General features: G+C 37.5%; 1 protein-coding gene across 9 annotated transcripts in view; it reads right to left on the reverse strand.

Annotated features, from left to right (window-relative positions):
• PSD3 (pleckstrin and Sec7 domain containing 3) overlaps nt 1–14,655 on the reverse strand; it is a 460,884-nt gene that overhangs the window by 105,230 nt on the left and 340,999 nt on the right. For all 9 annotated transcript variants that reach the window (XM_012785047.2, XM_012785050.2, XM_012785051.3 and 6 more), the window contains one exon: nt 2,832–2,875. In XM_012785047.2, coding sequence (XP_012640501.2) covers nt 2,832–2,875 — 44 coding nt within the window. The remainder of the gene's footprint in view (nt 1–2,831; nt 2,876–14,655) is intronic.

Below are 14,655 nucleotides of genomic sequence, written 5' to 3' on the forward strand. Positions count from 1 at the left end.
TTATTGTGAACTTTACTTCTATTTATTATTACATTGTAATATGTAACGAAATAATTATACCACTGACCATAGGTTGGGGGCCCCTGTTCTAAAGAACACTAGTTTTCATAGATGTTAAAAGCTCCTTTATGATCAATATAAGACTCAGTGATCCTAACAGTTGGGGTACTGGCCCTTTATTCTCTGTAGAAATTCAAAATGTATATCAGATTGTTAACAAATGAACAGGCCAGTAATAGAGATATCTGTTCAACTTTGTTTAAACTAGAATTTATTCCAAGATCCATTTGACCCATAAACTTTTTGTTTTAAATTTGTTGGATATAGCAGTTCTCTTTCTACAGGAAATCAGTTTAAGAAACACTGATATATAGGAAAATCCAGAAATTTATAGAATATTAGAACTGTAAAGGATATTTGTGATCATTTCATCCAATTTCTTTATTTTAATGGGTGAAGAAAGTTAATTACATGATAAACTACTATAGTACTTTATTCCAATTATTGATAAAGTATAAGAATGTATTTATAATATATGTATATGTATAAGCATAGAGAGACAGAGATAAAAAGAAAAAAGAAATCAGTGCTTTATAAAGCTGTAGCATTAGACATTAACTGAAGGATAACTCACTTTACATTTAGTGTTTTAGAACATTTCAGTGTTATCCTGGGGGTTCTAAGAGGCTCAATAATTGCTCCATCTTACTACAGAGGAAACTGAGGCATAGAAGTTAACTTGACAAGTGACTCGGCTAGTACAAGAAAGAGCTAGAATTCAACCCAATATCTATCTGATTCTGAAATCTGGGCTCCTCAACGAGACGCTCTGCTGACTTTACAAGAAGCCCACAGAAGAATCCAGTTCCTGCATAAACGCCCATCCCTCCATCCTTGGATAAGACCCAATATATAGCTTTCTTGCCTCAATGTCCAACTATACATAAACACATAATTAAATCTACTGTAACAAATGCAACATAAAAAAATGTGGAGTACAAAACAGGTCTTCCAGAGTATATTTATTTGCCTCGTAAAATAACCTCATAAAAGAATCCTCGGCCGGGCGTGGTGGCTCATGCCTGTAATCCTAGCACTCTGGGAGGCCAAGGCGGGTGGATTGCTGGAGTCAGGAGTTCGAAACCAGCCTGAGCAAGAGCGAGGCCCCATCTCTACTATAAATAGAAAGAAATTAATTGGCCAACTAATATATATATATATAATTAGCCGGGCATGGTAGCGTGTGCCTGTAGTCCCAACTACTCGGGAGGCTGAGGCAGGAGGATTACTTGAGCCCAGGAGTTTGAGGTTGCTGTCAGCTAGTCTGATGCCACGGCACTCACTATAGCCTGGGCAACAAGCGAGACTCTGTCTCAAACAACAACAACAAAAAAAGAATCCTCAAAATATTCTCTCCACCAGTGTGAATATAATTATTTCATTTTTATTAATTTTCTCTAGAGTATATATTCTGCACAGGTCAGGATATTCCTTTAACATTTCAGCAAGATTCTATCATTCAAAAGTTTTCTAGGAAACCCACTTTCATTTATGATAGATAAGTCCAAAGAAAAGTTATCACCTTGGATTTTAGACCATGAATTCTTAAAATAATCCCTTGAAATGGGATTTAAATGTCTTTAAATGAGTCTCACCATGTATATACACAGACACATAAGACATTACATATACATGCAAATATTAAAAGTCTTATAAACTTTGACTCCCTAACTTAAAATAGTACTATATGACCCTACAGTTAATGAGAACAATTCAAGAAGTACTGATTTTTTAAAATTCATTCCACCATATTATATGTGAGATGTTGTCAACTGCTAAGCCATATTCTCCCAAAGTACATATGAAATAACATGATTTGTCTCTCAAGGTATGATTTGGCAAACCTGAGTTCATTGCAGAATGCTATGTAGGCCATGTGCTAAAAAAAAATTTATGAATGCTTAATATCAATAAAAATTGAAAATAAAATTCACATGTAGTTCTAATTTCAAAAAAACCATTTTGACTTAATTCTTTGATAACTTGATTAAAAATTTAGTAAAGATTCTTCCTTAACAATTTTTTAAAAATTAAATTTTTAACCGCTATATTGATTAATGAAAGTTTAACAAGAACGGTACTGTTGGTCTACATAGGGTTAGGTATAATTTATCTGTAACAGTATTCTTCAAAGTATGTATCTTGAAACACTACATTTTACTGTCAAATAGATTTAGGTAATGCTGCAAACTACTCCTCTCTTAGAGATTGACAACATATGTGGATGTTATATAAGCTCCTGGAAGTTCTGCAGTTAAAAAAATTATTTTAGCTCTATTTAATACGTCATTTCTCAAGCTTATCTATCCACAAAACTTTGTGTGCATGTGTGCTTAATATCTACCAGTGTCCTGGTATGATTAGTATCACAGGAAACAGGACTGGAAAACCATGTTTTATGATGATAAGGAGACAAAATAACTGGGCAGTACCAAAATCATTTATATTCGATTTTGGAATATATGAAATTTATCAACAGATTTTCTTTTAGAATGCTATCTTTTAAAGACACATTAGAAAGAAAATTAATTGCCTACAGGCATAGCAACCAGTTTAAAAGCAGAACAAGAGCATATTGAGTACCAAGAAAAAAACACAGGATACTCATGGTTTACGTAGGTTTTATACAAAGTAGATAAGACACTTGGTGTAAAACGAGAATTGGCGATGCATATTTAATCCTTCTCTAAGATCGCATCCATGGCATAAAGAAAGACTGTAGGAAAAAGTGAGTAGTTCATTATTAAAAGGCTGACATCCAGCATACTTACACTGCCCACTCAAGCTTCTCATTCTTGATTGAGTTGTACAGAGCCTGTAAAGAGAGAAAATAAGATCGAATTATTCTTTTCATTCTAAGTTCCACATCTTGAATTCAGCAAATGATCAGGCAACTCTCCCATAACCTGGCCCTGAGGGGATGTGCCTGAAACCCCTTGTCAGTTAACCTGTAGGTTCTGGAAAGGGGAGGAACATACAGGTACGACAAAGGCACACAAGGCAAGCAGTGTTTTATTAAACAGACTTTCACAAAGTACAACATCTTTCATAAATAAGATACACAATACTGCATTACATTTCACCATAGTAAAATATTAGGATATGATTAAAATTAGACAGTGCACTTTATTTCTTTTTTTTTTTTTTTTTTTTTTTTAATTTTTTTTTATTTTGGCATATTATGGGGGTACAGATTTTAAGGTTTCAATAAATGCCCATTTCCCCCCCTCCCCCCAAAAGTCTGAGTCTCCTTCATGACCATCCCCCAGATGGTGCACATCTCACTCACTATGTATGTATATACCCGCCCCCCTCCCCCCTCCCACCTGCCCAATACCCTATTACTGTAGCACCTATGTGTCCACTTAGGTGCTACTCAGTTAATACCAGTTTGCTGGAGAATATATCTGGTGCTTGTTTTTCCATTCTTGGGATACTTCACTTAGTAGTATGGGTTCCAGCTCTAACCAGGAAAATATAAGGTGTGCTATATCACCATTGTTTCTTAGAGCTGAATAGTACTCCATGGTGTACATATACCACATTTTATTAATCCATTCTTTGATTGATGGGCACTTGGGCTGTTTCCACAGCCTTGCAATTATGAATTGTGCTGCTATAAACATTCGAGTGCAGGTGTCTTTTTTGTAGAGTGTCACTGGATCATTTGGGTAGATGCCCAGCAATGGGATTGCTGGATCAAATGGTAGATTCACTTGTATCGCTTTAAGGTATCTCCATATTGCTTTCCACAGAGGTTGAACTAGTTTGCAGTCCCACCAGCAGTGTAGGAGTGTTCCTCTCTCTCCGCAACCACGCCAGCATTTATTGTTTGGAGATTTTTTGATAAAGGCCATTCTCACTGGGGTTAAGTGATATCTCATTGTGGTTTTGATTTGCATTTCCCTGATGATTAGAGATGTTGAGCATTTCTTCATATGTTTGTTGGCCATTCTTCTGTCTTCTTTAGAAAAATTTCTGTTCAAGTCCTTTGCCCACTTTTTAATGGGGTTATTTGATTTTTTCTTCCTAATTTTCGTGAGTTCTAAGTATATTCTAGTTATCAGTCCCTTATCGGATGCATAGGATGCAAAAATTTTCTCCCATTCTGTAGGTTGTCTGTTTACTTTCATGACTATTTCTTTGGCTGTGCAGAAGCTTTGTAGTTTGATCATGTCCCATTTATTTATTTTTGTTGCTGCTGTGATTGCCTTTGGGGACTTCTTCATAAACTCTTTGCCCAGGCCGATGTCTAGGAGAGTGTTTCCAACTTTTTCCTCTAGAGTTCTAATAGTTTCATATCTTAGGTTTAAGTCTGTTATCCAGCGTGAGTTGGTTTTTGTGAGAGGTGAAAGGTGTGGGTCCTGTTTTAGCCTTCTACAGGTGGCTATCCAGTTTTCCCAGCACCATTTATTGAAGAGGGATTCTTTTCCCCAGCATATGTTTTTGTCTGCTTTGTCAAAGATGAGACGGCTATATGAGGATGGTTTTATATCAGGATTCTCACATCTGTTCCACTGGTCAATATTCCTGTTTTTGTGCCAATACCATATTGTTTTAATTACTACAGCTTTGTAGTATAGTTTAATATCTGGCATATTAATGCCTCCCATTTTGTTTTTGTTGCCTAGAATTGCTCTTGATATTCGGGGTCTTCTTTGGTTCCATATGAAGCGTAAAATTATTTTTTCTATATCTGTGAAGAATGCTGATGGGATTTTAATAGGTATTGCATTGAATCTGTAGATCAGTTTGGGTAGTATAGACATTTTGACGATATTGAGTCTGCCGATCCACGAGCATGGTATGGATTTCCATCTGTTTACATCCTCTGCTATTTCCTTCCTCAGTGTTTCATAGTTCTCCCTGTAGAGGTCTTTTACCTCTTTGGTTAAATATATTCCTAGGTACTTTAATTTCTTTGTTGCTATTGTGAAGGGAATTGAGTCTTTGATTTGGTTCTCAATTAGATTGTTGTTGGCGTATATGAATGCCTCTGATTTCTGTGTATTAATTTTGTATCCTGAGACTTTACTAAATTCATTGATCAGTTCCAGGAGTTTCTTGGTTGAATCCTTGGGGTTTTCTAGATACAATATCATATCATCAGCAAACAGTGAAAGTTTGATCTCTTCTGCCCCTATTTGGATACCTTTGATTCCATTTTCCTGTCTGATTGCTGTAGCCAAGACTTCCAGCACTATGTTGAATAGAAGTGGAGATAGTGGGCAGCCTTGTCTGGTTCCAGTTCTAAGTGGGAATGATTTCAATCTTTCCCCATTCAGTATGATGTTGGCTACGGGTCTGTCATATATGGCTTGTATCATTTTTAGGTATGTCCCTTCTATGCCTATTTTCTTAAGTGTTCGTATCATGAAAGGGTGTTGAATTTTGTCAAAAGCTTTTTCTGCATCTATTGAAAGAATCATGTGGTCTTTGTTTTTGCTTCTGTTGATGTGGTGAATTGCATTTATAGATTTACGTATGTTGAACCATCCCTGCATCCCTGGGATGAAGCCCACTTGGTCGTGGTGGATTATTTTTTTGATAAGTGTCTGGATTCGGTTAGCTAAGATTTTGTTGAAAATTTTTGCATCTATATTCATTAGGGATATTGGTCTGTAGTTTTCTTTTTTTGTTGCATCCTTTCCTGGTTTTGGTATCAGAGTAATATTCGCTTCATAAAAGGTGTCGGGGAGGTTTCCGTTCTTCTCGATGTTGTGGAATAGTTTCTGCAAGATAGGTACTAGTTCTTCTTTGTAAGTATGGTAAAATTCAGGTGTGAAGCCATCTGGACCGGGACTTTTCTTTTTAGGGAGATTTTTAATTGCTGTTTCTATTTCAGCTGTTGAGATTGGTCTGTTCAGGGAATCTATTTCTTCCTGGTTGAGCCTAGGGAGGCTGTGTGTTTCTAGAAATTTGTCCATTTCCTCCACATTTTCCAGTTTGTGTGCATAAAGATTTTTGTAGTATTCATAAATTGTATCTTGTATCTCTTTGGGATCAGTTGTGATATCTCCTTTTTCATTCCTGATGGAGCTTATTAGAGATTTCTCTTTTCTGCTTTTCGTTAGCTTAGCCAATGGCGTGTCAATTTTGTTTATTTTTTCAAAGAACCAACTTTTTGTTTTATTAATCTCCTGAATAGCTTTCCTGTTTTCAATTTCGTTTAGTTCTGATTTGATCTTGTTGATTTCACTTCTTCTGCTGGGTTTGGGGTTGGTCTGTTCTTCTTTTTCCAGCTCTTTGAGTCGTTTCATTAGATTGTCTATTTGTGATCTTCTTGCCTTTTGGTTATAGGCATTTATGGAGATAAACTTTCCTCTCAGAACTGCTTTAGCTGTGTCCCAGAGGAGTTGATAACTTGTCTCTCCATTGTCGTTTTCTTCATAGAAGTTTTTTATTTCCGTCTTGATTTCTTCATTTACGAAGTAATCATTTAGTAGGAGGTTGTTTAATTTCCACGTTTTTGTGTAGAAATGTGAGTTTCTGTTAGGGTTGATTTCTAGTTTTATTCCACTGTGATCTGAGAAAGTACATGGTATGATTTCTATTTTTTTAAATTTCTTGAGATTTTCTTTGTGTCCTAGGATATGGTCAATCTTAGAGAATGTCCGGTGAGCTGATGAGAAGAACGTATATTCAGTGGATTTTGGGTAGAATGTTCTGTAGATGTCTGTCAGACCCAATTGTTCTAGAGTTTTGTTTAAGTCCATTATTTCTTTATTAATTTTCTGTTTGGAGGATCTGTCTCGTGCCGTCAGTGGGGTGTTGAAATCTCCGGCGATTATGGAGTTGCTATTAATCCATTTGCTTAGCTCCAGTAAGGTTTGCTTTATGAATCTGGGTGCACCTAAGTTGGGTGCATATATATTTAAAATTGTTATCTCCTCTTGTTGGACTGTGCCCTTCACCATTATATAATGACCCTCTTTGTCTTTTACTACTTTTGTTGGTTTAAAAACTAAATCGTCTGAAATTAGAACTGCCACACCAGCCTTCTTTTGGTTTCTATTTGCTTGGAATATTGATCTCCACCCTTTTATTTTTAGTCTATGTGCATCCTTGCAGGTTAAATGTGTTTCCTGAAGACAGCATATACTTGGCCTGTATTTTCTTATCCATTCAGCCAGCCTATGTCTCTTGAGTGGAGAGTTTAAGCCATTCACATTTATTGAGAGAACTGATAGGTAAGGTAGATTACTGATCATTCTGTTGGGTTGGATGTTGTTGCTATGATTTCTGTCTTGAGCCATTGTAATATCTGGCCTTTAATATCTTTGGGTTTTGGTTGTTTTTATATCCGTGGATTATTATTATGATGTTCCGTGCGTAACGCTGTTTTAAGTACTTCTTGTAGGGCTGGTCTTGTCTTGGTGAATTCTCTGAGCCTTTGCTTGTCTGAGAATGTTTTTATTTCTCCTTCATATATGAAGCTTAGTTTTGCAGGGAATAATATTCTAGGCTGGGCATTGTTTTGTTTCAAAAGAGTGAGAATGGGGCCCCAGTCTCTCCTTGCTTGTAAAGTCTCATTAGAGAAGTCTGATGTTATTCGAATTGGCTTTCCCTTGTATGTCACTTGCTTCTTTTGTCTTACAGCTCTTAGAAGGGCCACTTTATTTCTTATTCAAAAATGGTCATGTAGTTTCACTAATTTGGACATTGGAGTACTCATACTTTTTTCATTAATGGAATAAATATAACTTTTCATGGCAAGTTAATGAGTAATACACATGGTAGGGGAACTAAAGCCATATATGGAAAAGCATCTTAGAATAGAGTTTCTATACCAATGACTTAAGCAGTTTTTATTGTTCCAACATTGTAATGCTGCTTTACATTTAAGTGAGAATTATACTGGTGTGTATGTGTGGTGCAGGAGGGGATAAAAAGCTTCTTTAGAACCTTGGAAACAATAACGTTAGGTCAGTGTAAGACTGCCTGACTCTTCTAGCTCTGGCATTACATATAAGGTCCTTGCAATCAACTTGTTCCACCATAACAACTACCCAAGAAAATTCTACTATGCATCTCTATTTTATATATATACAACATTTTAAGAGACAGGGTCTCACTATGTTGCCCAGGCTGGAGTGCAGTAGCTATTCACAGGCACGATTTGGGCTCAAGGGATCCTCCTGCGTGAGCCTCCTGAGTAGTTGGACCTACAGGTACGTACCACCACAGCTGGCTTTACTTTTAAATTTTGAGTAAGATGATAAAACACAAATGCATTTCTAGGATATAAAATTGCAACAGTAAATTATATTGAACAAAAGAATAACTATATGCATAATAACGTTATGACGACATGGGATCATTTTTCCTAAAAGAAGGACTTGGACCTATTAGAGCTTTAAGGTTTAGCAGAGACTTCTTTTACTTTGAGATGGAAAAAAGGGGAACTGCCTCGTATCCCTATCTCCTGCCTCTTACTACATCTCATCCAAGTGTTTATATGCGGGTAAACAAAGACTGCACACCAATAGTGGATTCTCCTTTCAGGAATACACTTCCAAATTCAGTACAAATGTGTTTAGGTTACAGATTTTATATTATTTAAGATTCAATATTTGTATCCTTAGCCAGTATCCTGATAGACTGAGGAAGTTCTCCAGTGTGGCTGTTTTAGTCAATTTAACTAATGAATAATTATGGTAGCTAATAAAAATCAGAACACATTTCATGTTTATCAGGACATGGTAAAGTGTATGTCCTTAAACACAGAAATGATACATCAAATTAAAATACAGGATACATCAAGGCACAAAGATTATGCTATAAATTGGACATTCTTTTGGAAGAACTCAAATTTACTGGAAACTACAACCTATGGTATAGCTGATGTCTCATGAAACTGAACATAAAGTGCAAAAAGAATAGAAATCTAACTCAAATTTCAGGGGGCTTTTGAAGAATAAATGCCTTTTAAATGGATTCTATTACTTGTATGAGCCATTTTGAACCCACAAGTCACAATGGGCTGAGAAACTGTAATTGGAAAAAGACGTATCATTAAAGAGGTTCTTTACATGCTACTATCATACTCAGTATCACACTAAGTAATTCATGATGTAGCAAAGATTTTTAAAAAAATCTGTTCATAAAGATAGACAGTTGAAAATGATATCTAAACATCTAAAATTTTTCTAATACATCCAATTCGGCTCTAGAATAAATTTTTTCAAAGGCTTGACCTCAAGGATATTTTGCTTAAAGAGAAATGAAGTTCTATATTTAAAAATTTTTGCTACTCTATCAGCCAGATATCTCATGACAAAAATATATTATAAAAATATCTTGTCAAATTCCACAGACTTGCCATATTGTAGGTCAAGTCCTCTCCCTGTGTGTATAATAAAAAAAGGTTTCTTCTTGTAGCATGCCAAATCTAAAAGGTGCATGTCATTCCTATTCCTTTGAATTGCAAAATTACAAAGGAATTTTCCTGATTCTTTGTAGTGCTTTATGGGTGGATCCATTATTTTTCTTAACAAAAGGAATGTGTTTTGCAAACGCATTCAACATGTATATATCCTTGTCACAACTTAATATGCTTTTATCTACTTAGCACAGTAAAGAACTGAAGTCCCTTGGTTCCTCTGTATCTGTAGCCCAACAGTCACCACTTCCTCTCCTGTACAGCTGAGGCACTGTGCCTGTCACTGCCACCAGTCCTGTTAATGTCTTCAAGTTCTTTGCCCCACTGTTGTGCTGTTGTACCTAGAAATAGATACTGTATAACTCTTGACCACTCTTACTCTGTATTAGTTAAGACTTCTTTTAGTTTCAAATGGCAAATACCTAAACTCTAACTACCTTAAGGGAAAAAGGGACCTAATAGTTAATGTAGTCAGATTATGAAAATGTATGGATAGAGCTGGCCTCAGGGACGCAGGAATTTTACTTTCTCCTCCTCCTCTTTCCATCCCGAACACCCTCAAGTTCTTGTTCCTAGGCAAGAAACATGTGTACAACAAGCAACACCTATTCATACCCTTGTGTCTCTCGATAAGAGAAAATAATTCTTTCTTCCAGCTCCAGTAGGAAAAGATCCAGGCAAAGATTCTCACTGGTGTGGTTCTCTCCTCCCCATGGATGGATCCATGTGGCTGGAGATGAGGTGCTAGGATTGGGCCTATCCCTGAAGTCAGGGGGCGGGGGTGACTGTTAATGGGGGGGGTAAGTGCTGACATCCACTAGCATAACGCTTTATAGACTCCCCAATGCTTATGCGACTGATTCAGCACTATTACAGAAAATTAAACGATAATACAAATTAATGCCACTGAATATTCATCATCTCAAACTTCCATAGGGCCTTCATTCATGAGCCTCTTCAATTTCTTACCATCTTCTCTAAAATCCATCTGCACTGACACCTATTCTTTTCTCCTTTCTGATCGTAAGGGAAGAAACAACAAAATGCAATCTCTGAGCTGAACAGGGACTTAAGAGATTATGGAATAAATGCTTTCTTACACAGATAAGGAAAATGAAGCCCCATGTTAATTAACTTTTCTCAAGGTCCTAAGGTGTTTTTCATGAAGTTCGACTCAGAAACAACATTTCTCTCCATGTTTACTAACAACTAACTACATTCTCTAAGACTAACCCTTAGAGCAGGGGTCCTCAAACTTTTTAAACAGGGGGCCAGTTCACGGTCCCTCAGACCATTGGAGAGTGCGCACTGTGGGCCCGGGGTCGGCTGCTAAGCAGGACAGGCAGTGGCGGCAAAAACACCCGGAGGGCCGGATAAATGTGCTAGGCAGCCTGTATGTGGCCCGCGGGCCGTAGTTTGAGGACACCTGCCTTAGAGCATCATGCATGCCTGGCCTGAATCAGGGTCCACGTGAAAAGGTAACCGGGCTTGTGCCTATTTCAGAATAGATTCAAATAATGCTCAGCACTGTAATAGTCTATTCTTAAAAGATGAGCTTAAACAAGAGGCACTGTTGCTAGGACACATGCTTGAAGTGCCTTTGTTGGGGAGGATGATGGGTTTGCTGCGCGGATCCTCCACTCTCAGTCCCCTTATGACCAAAGGGATTTACCGTGAGGATGGCTAGAATTGGAGGTGTAGTTGACAGCTCAGGAAAATAACTTATCCCTATGGCCTAGCCCCAAGAGGGCAGTACTTCTGGTGGTGTTGCAAGACTGAATAACAGAGCCCCCAAAGCTGTCCAGCTCTGGAACGTCTTAATATTACCTTATATGGCAAAACTTCAAAGCTGTGAGTATGTTACAGAACTTGAGATAGGAAGAGTATCTGGGCGGGCCCTAAATGCACTCACAAGTGTCTTTATAAAAGAAAGTAGAGGGAGATTTAAGAAAGACAGAAGTGGAGAAGGCAACATGAAGAAGAGGAACACAGAGATTGGAGTGATAAAGACAAATGCCAAGGAATGCTGGCAACCATAAGAGTGCTGTGGCGTCAGCCTAGCTCACAGCAACCTCAAACTCTTGTGCTCAGGCAATCCTTCTGCCTTAGTCTCCCAAGTAGCTGGGACTACAGGAATGTGCCACCATGCCCAGCTAATTTTTTCTACATATTTGAAGTTGTCTAGCTAATTTTTTTCTATTTTTTAAGTAGAGATGGGGTCTCACTCTTGCTCAGGCTAGTTGTGAACTCCTCAGCTCAAGTGATCTGTCCGCCTCGGCCTCCCAGAGTGTTAGGATTACAGGTGTGAGCCACTGCACCAAGCCAGAATTTTAAAAAATATTGATTATCATACCCTATCTCAGATCTACTCAATCAGCTCCCTGGATGAGGAAATTGTGCACGAATATTTCCAAATGCTCCACATGTGACTCTGATATGAAGCCTTGGTTAAAATATCACTGCTTTGTGAGTTAACCAATCTTTCCTCTAACTGAAATTTCTGCAACTTAATTCAGGAGCTAGATAACAATCATATACCTCCACTGACACTAAACAGGACAGAATAATTCCTCAGATTTGAAGATCACCATTTTTAAGAATGAGAAAGCAAAGTAAATTGCTTAAATTATAGAGATAAAGGTATTTTGGTCTAAATTTACTTTTCAGTCTTTGTTCCTCACTTTTGATTGCTTTTCAGAGATGATAAAGTACAATTTTATTCAAGGCTCAGCACCGTCATTGTCTGCCCACACATGGCTCTCTGAAGTTTCTCCACATTACCATGTATTGTGTAACCATGAGGCTCTCTCTCCAACACATTTTGTACAGTTGGTGGAATTTGTGTATTTTAGTTCAATCATCTCTAAACTCTAATTAATTTTTTTCTCTGTAGTCCTTGAATCCTTATGAAAAGTATGAAGGATAACATAGCTTCCATTTTCAGTGAAACTGACACTGACCACGGTGGAATTTGTACTCAGAAAGAATTATGACACCATCAACACCACCATTACCTTTTTCAAATGCAATTCTGGCTCATGCAGATATTCAGATCAAGCAGACTTTTAAGTGCGGAATTAAATATGCACCACTCTGGCAGTGTCATCAGAGAGAGAGCATATTTGAAAAAGACACTGGTTAAAAATTAATGATAAAGGTAGTTACCAGATGAATGTCAAATGGTGAGAAAAACTCAAATACCCTGCAGTGGTCATCAACTTTTATAATTCTCTCTACGCTTTAAAATAATATTGAAAAACTGCATTATCCTTCACTAAAGGAAGCTTCTTCAAAGCCAGTATTTGAAACTGACGTTTAGTTTGTCCCCTCTGAACCCCTGGAGGTCTTTACACCTGTGCAACTTACCAAATAAGGCTATGGAGGAGAGTTATGTTTTTCTTTTTTAAAGCGACAAAAGACAATTATCCAGCAGAGGTGAAAACAGACAAATAGCCTGAAGCCTTGAGGACAAGAGAATTCATAGGTAGATCCATTTTAGGGAGAAGTACACATGAAAGATGAGTTTCTGGAAGTCGATTCCCTTTAAATTACCAGTGCACACTGGACAGCTTTCACGTGTCCAAGTTTAAAGAGCACTATATTAAAAAGGGCTTATATTCACAAGCTTGTCACATTCATCTCTTTAGATCTCCTTTGGGGTGACAAAGCACGCTTGAATTTGATTTGTGTTTTTTCACTTCTACAGTCAAATGCATTTTTTTTAGATTTAGCCAACATGTAAACAGAGCCAAAATCTATAACCTGGACAATTATCTTATTCTTGTGTTGTGGTGCACTTACAAACCCAGTCAGCAATAGCAAAAACATCTAACCACGAATAAATGAACGTACCAGCACGAATTCATAACGAACACTAGAAAATTAATTTAAAAACCCTTATCTTATTGAAAGGGAATTCTGAAGTATAATTAATATGTATAATTCATCATGTAATCAACATTTTTGAGCACATTCTAGAGGCTAGGGAGGCATTATGCTAGATGCAGATGAATCCATTCTGCCTTCAAGGGGCCTCTTATATACAAAATGTGTTGCTAACCCTGACTGAGCTTTACCTAGCGGAGAATTAGCTAATGAAATCAACTCATTTTTTACTCCCTACTTACAATGTGCAAGACACTTTCACACACAGTATCCAGTTTGTGGCAATATGTTATATATTTACTTCAGAGAAAAATTTAATAGATGAGAAAACAGACTCAACCTCAGGAGCTAAGGATTGGAAGGAGGTAGGTGGCGCACCTGACTGTCACTAACTTGCCCATTTAAGACAAGTCACTGAATTTCCCTGGGCCATCCGACAGAGCTGTGTAAAGTTATCATTCTTGGTTCCCTTTCAGAACTACCATTCTACAATGCTACTAGAAAAAGACCTGAGATAACACACAGCCAAACTCCCAAACTGGCTCTTTCCCTAGTCTCTGCTCCCTTTCCCTGTGGCCCCCCCCCCACTAATTTTTTTTTTGGTCAGTTACTGATTAGGTGAGTCACTACGTGCTTCCAAATGCCAAGCATGGCTCTTACAAAGTAATGACTGGTTATTTGACAATCATGCATAACTGAGCAGGAACAGGCAGAGTGAGTAGGAGCTGGTGCCAGAGAGAAACGGTTCTCTGAGAAGGTGAGGGTGGCACTTGGGACATCTAATGCCTCTTGTCAAATGTCCCTTCCTGAGCTAAAATAGTCTGAACCACCATTCCTTCATTATTCCTGAAGACAATACTAAATAAACACCAAAGGCTATCATGAGCAGCTCTGAAGGTACACCGAAACAAACCTGAAAGAATACAAATGTAACTGGTGATTATCCTTTGGACTAACAAAATACTCCCAACTTTTTCTAATATGTGTATGCATCCATTCATTCTTCATTCTTCATTCATCCATTCATTTTTCGGGTGGACATAATCAATAAGATGTATCTACATAGAGCACATTCTTCCTAAAATGCATTTTTTTCACCTTGAGATGAATTTCCATTTGACTGGATGCTGTGTATAAGGGAAAGTGTCTTAAATATGCGAGTACAAATAACACTATTCCAAATGTAAACAAAACTTTAAATACTCAGCCACCAAGTCCCTTGCTGAGCAAAAGTTTTAAGTGCAGGCATATCTTGTTTTATTGTACTTCACAGATATTGTGTGTATTTTTGTCCCCCAACCACTAGATCACCAGGCAATAGATACTAT

The sequence above is a fragment of the Microcebus murinus genome, chromosome 24 (assembly GCF_040939455.1).
Source record: "Microcebus murinus isolate Inina chromosome 24, M.murinus_Inina_mat1.0, whole genome shotgun sequence".
NCBI lineage: Eukaryota > Metazoa > Chordata > Mammalia > Primates > Cheirogaleidae > Microcebus > Microcebus murinus.